Genomic DNA, 5,361 nt, shown 5'->3' on the forward strand with positions numbered 1-5,361 from the left:
TATATTCTTCTGCTATAGTAATATATTTCTTTATAAACCAAAATATTTATAAGGCCACCATTCCCTGAGTTGCTTATTATATTGTGCATTATTTTTGCTCCTCAGACTTTCTTATTCTTTGGAGGAACATAGGCCTAATTTTCTGAGACATAGATCTCAAAACTGATCTGGTAACTAAATATGTTACAGTTTGTGTTATAGAAGAACAATAAATAAAATATTTAGCACAATTTATTTTTATTTTTACTTATTTCAGAATATTCCATTTCTTAAAAATATTTTTAGTCGTAAGACCTTGATTGGTTAAGGGAGTATCCCATTATAAAAGTATCCCATTTCACATGTACATGTAAATAGACTTTTTTCACAAACACCACAGAATAATTTAAGATAATTAAAAATGGGGCTATGAAACAGTTTTCATATATGCCAGCAATTTGTGGTTTCAAAAAGCTACTTCTCTAATTGGAAATCCATTTTTTGGTGAAGAAAAGTAATTTATACTTCAGATTTATTAATTTTTGTAGTTAGTGGAAATATTTATTCTTATATAGTAGTAAAAAGATAATGTTCCATCTGTTTTCTTTTACTTTTTCTTTTCCCTGCCTTGACTAGAATTCTTACTTTTGTTAGTGCTGTTTGCTTAATTTGTTGTGTTTTTTTTTTTAAGTGCTTTTACAAGTCAAAAACTATATGATAAAATGAAAATTATTTCTCTTCCTTCTAACTACCCCTGTTTACCAGCCCGGGGTTGTTCTTCACATTTAGTAAGAGCTCTGTTCTTTTACTACCTCAGTCAAGTCTGTATGGGCTGCTTGATCATTCTAAGTTTTACATTGACTGAAATAAGGAAGGTTGTAAGTTTCTAGAAACAAATACTTTGCTTCTGTGGACCTTCCATTGTCTAGCACAGGACTGAATCAAGATTTCATGAAAGAGGGACATCTAGAATATATGCCCTACTCTTTTCTTAATAGCTAGGGGCAAGGTAGAAGGAAAAAAGACACTATAGAATAAATACATGTTGATATCAGATGGTAAGAAAAACCCATATTTATACTAAAATTGTACAGAATGTGCTACCATATTCATGCTCTGCGTTTTAGACAAAATAGAAGATGCTTGAAATAAATAAATGGAACCTAATCAAACTCACAAGCTTTTTGCACAGCAGAGGAAACCATAAACAAAACGCAAGGACAATCTGTGAAAGGGGAGAAAATATTTGAAAATGATGTGATCTAAGCTTAATTTCCAAAGAAAGGAAACCAATTTTAAAAAAGGGGGAGAAGACCTAAATAGACTCTTCTCCAAAGACATACAGATGGCCAAAAGGCCCATGAAAAGATGCTCAGCGTCACTAATTATTAGAGAAATGCAAATCAGAACTATAAAAAAAGTATCACCTCACACTGGTCAGAATGACCATCATTAAAAAGTCTACAAATAACAAATGCTAGCGAGGGTGAGGAGAAAAGAGAACTCTCCTACGCTGTTGGTGGGAATGTAAATTGGTTCAGTCAATATGGAAAATAGAATGGATGATTCCTTAAAAAACTAAAAATGGAGTTGCCGTATGATCCAGCAATCCTGTTCCTGGGCATATATTTGGAGAAAACTCGTAATTCGAGAAAATAACATGCACCCCAATGTACATAGTAGCACTATTTACAGTAGCCAGGACATGGAAACCACCTAAATGTCCATTCACTGATGAACGGATGAAGAAAATGTAATGTATGTATACACATACACATACATACCATGAAATACTCTTCAGCCATAAACAATGAAATAATGTCATTTGCACCAATATAGATGGACCTAGAGATTATCATACTAAGTGCAGTAGGCCAGAAAGAGAGGACAGATACATGATATCACTTACATGTGCAATCTAAAATAGGATACAAATGAACTTATGTATAAAACAGAAGCAGACTCAAACATAAAAAACAAACTTGTAGTTACAAAAAGGGGGAAGTGACAGGATGAAGGGAGATGAATGAGGATTTTGGGATCAGCAGATAACAAACTACTATCTATAAAATAAACAAGATCCTACTGTATGGCACTAGGAACTATATTCAATATTCTGTAATAAACTGTAGGGAAAAAGAATGTATATATACTGTGCTTCCATGGTGGTTCATATGGTTATGCATCTGCCTACAGTCTGGGAGACTCAAGTTTGATCCCTGGGTCAGGAAGATCCCCTGGAAAAGGGGGTGGCTAGTCACTCCAGTATTCTTGCCTATAGAAGTCCATGAACAAAGGAGTCTGGTGGGCTATAGTCCATGAAATCTTAAAGAGTTGGACATGACTGAGCGACCAACACACATATGTATTCATAGATTCATACACTGTATAACTGAATCACTTTGTTGTATACATGAATCTAATACAACATTGCAAATCAACTATACTTAAAAAAAAAGATGCTTTGATAATTATTAGTGTATACATTAGAGAATTTGTGGTGTCATGGTTTAAGCACCATTTCACATATATCTATAACTTAGCAACCTAAATAAGGCTAATGTGATTGGCTTGCCAAGGCCTGGAAGAGGTTATATTTAATAAAGAATATGTAAAAAGCTACATCCTGAGCTTTAGTAGGGAGTATGACTCAGAATCTTAATTTGATGGAGTTAATGTTGCTTTATTAATGAGCTATTAACATAGTAAATCCTGAAGTCATGTTAATCAGTTCATTAATAAACAAAGATTTTTATTTTTTTAACATAAAGATTAATGGATATTAATTAAAATTAAACCTGTTTTGTACATTAAAGTACAGACTAGTAATGTTGATAAACGTCATTTTGTCTCAAGCAGTACTTTAAAAAGCAAAGCTTAGTATAATTTTTTTTTATTAGAATGTTTTTAGACATGATTAAGTCATTTTATTTTGGCCCCTAATCAGCCTCCTAAGGTGTAATGAGAAATCTATTTCAATATACAAGTTTAATTTTCAGTTCTGTTGTTGTTTTAAGCAGAACTTTCTGTCAGTGGATGTGCCTGATTGTCTTAAGCTTCTTCAGCCCACCTGGTCTCTTTGGAAGCCCGGTCCCAGGTTCCGCATTCACTCTTGAGCTGTCATTGTGCCCTTCTTTGCAGGGCCCTCACACAGGGCTCACAGGCTTTTACCTGTCCCCCCCCTACCAGTTCTGTGAGGTCCCTGAAGCCACCTCTGATTCTGCCATTTCATGCTCTTGTTCTCTGTACCCCTCAGCTTTGCCTTTGGATTACGGTTTCTGTTGCGTTATTTCATGTCTTGCATCTCAACAAAACTATTTGCTCCTAGAGCAGGTAGCGTGCAGTTGGCCACAGAGCCAATAAATACCAGCATCATACTGCCTTGCGTTACTTTCCTTGGTTGACTTTTTAAAAAATCATTTAAAGAAAGTATGGATAGAATATTGATTGGCTCATTCTGCCCATAGCAGCCCCTGGTCATAATGTCTCCTTCACAACCCCTACGGCATCATCTGGACATCTTGGGAACAAAAGGTGTCCTTCTTAATTTGGGATTGCTCAAGTGTTTAATAGGTGAGGATACCCTCATTTCATCCACAAACTTGGTTCCAGATTAAATGACCTTTCAGTACTATTATAGTTTCTGAGGCTATAGTTTGTAAAGCCAACCTCTCTTAGTTTCTTAAAGCTCCAGTGTCATGGTACCATACTTGCTAAAGCAGGTGTGGGGTTGGGTGTTGTTGGGCAGATAATGAAAGCTCAGACCTCTAAAGCATATTTATGTGACCCAGAATGTCTCTTCTTTCAGGAAAACTGCCAGCTGAATAATGTTATTTCTAAAATTTATTTTACTAGTTGAATTTTTTTGTTGTTGTTTAGTCACTAAATCTTATCCGACTCTTCATGACTCCATTAACTATAGCCCACCAAACTCCTCTGTCTATGGAATTTTCCAGGTGAGAATAGTGGAGTAGGTTGCCGTTTCCTTCTCCAGGGGTCTTCCTGATCCAGGAATTGAACCTAGGTCTCCTGCCTTGCAGGTGGATTCTTTACCACTGAGCCACCAGGGAAGCCCAACTAGTTGAATTAGAGAACCGGAATTCAACATGCACTCTTTTTCCCCACTATGGAGAAGAGAAGATTAAAGTTAAGGAGGGAAGTACTCTGTACTCACAGAATATTTGCTAATAATACATACAATATTCTTTTTGTTGTTTTCCCTAGGTGATTGAAGACAATACTGGAGTCCGCCGGGTGGTGGTCACACCCCAATCTCCTGAGTGTTACCCTCCAAGCTACCCCTCGGCCATGTCTCCAACCCATCATCTACCCCCCTACCTGACTCACCACCCGCATTTCATCCATAACTCACACACAGCATACTACCCACCTGTTACTGGACCTGGAGATATGCCACCTCAGTTCTTCCCTCAGCATCATCTTCCTCCCACAATATACAGCGAGCAAGGTGAGTAGATTGCTGGCATCTTGAGCTGTTGGAACTGGTTACAAAACTAAAGTAGCTTTAGAGAGCCAGAGAGCCTTTGCTTCTTCTGTAATAAGCATGGTAGAGGAGGCTCCATCTGCTGTGTAAAGCTCATCAGAAATTCCTAGCTTTCTTTGTCCTCGGTTGTATCTTGAGACTCTTTCTTTATATTGTTTTCAAATTCTGTCCCCATCCCATCCCTCAGAGTGCAGGTTGTGGGCAAGCCACTTCTCATTTCAGAAAAGAGGCAGTAATCTATCATATGTTTCCATGTCCTATTAACATACTTTTATATGAGAGTGGCCTGAGACAGAGCTGGAGCACATTAGTTCTTAGGCATCCATATGGTCGAGCAGTGGAAGGGAACTTACTAAGGATTTTGTGCCGCATTTCCAATGATAGAAGACTGTGAGGTCTCAGTAACCTTTGAGTTTCTTGGATGCTCTTTTGCAATCTTGGCAGAACTCAAAATCCTCTCACTGTTGACATGGTCTTCCTGAATGCTGTTTTTAGTTTGAGAATAGCTATGAGTGCAGCCACAGTTTCACTGTTTGTTAGGCAGATACTTACCTTGAAATGAAAAGGGCCTCAGAGATACCGGCATTATGTCTTGTTAGTTTTGGCCTTGGTATTGGTTTAGTCTGAAGCCCTTCTCTGTCAAAATGGATACTAAGAAACCAGATAAGTGAGGGTAAAATTAGACTTTAAACACGAGAACTTTGCAAAGTAACTTTCTTCTGTGTCTGACTATGAATTGCTTCAAACATTTATTATGTTGGTTTACAGATAAAGTACATGAGAAATGTCTTCTTGTTTTAGAGGCTGTTATTACGTTACTTTCATTGATTTTATACATATATATGGCTATATATATAAATATATATAATATATATTAT

At 36.8% G+C, this 5,361-nt stretch overlaps 1 protein-coding gene across 5 annotated transcripts in view; it reads left to right on the forward strand.

The window, feature by feature from the left end:
* FNDC3B (fibronectin type III domain containing 3B) overlaps window positions 1-5,361 on the forward strand; it is a 359,396-nt gene that overhangs the window by 200,823 nt on the left and 153,212 nt on the right. For all 5 annotated transcript variants that reach the window (XM_010835255.1, XM_010835260.1, XM_010835258.1 and 2 more), the window contains one exon: window positions 4,204-4,447. In XM_010835255.1, coding sequence (XP_010833557.1) covers window positions 4,204-4,447 — 244 coding nt within the window. The remainder of the gene's footprint in view (window positions 1-4,203; window positions 4,448-5,361) is intronic.

The sequence above is a fragment of the Bison bison genome, unplaced genomic scaffold (assembly GCF_000754665.1).
Source record: "Bison bison bison isolate TAMUID 2011002044 unplaced genomic scaffold, Bison_UMD1.0 scf7180017864040, whole genome shotgun sequence".
In the NCBI taxonomy this organism is placed as follows: domain Eukaryota; kingdom Metazoa; phylum Chordata; class Mammalia; order Artiodactyla; family Bovidae; genus Bison; species Bison bison.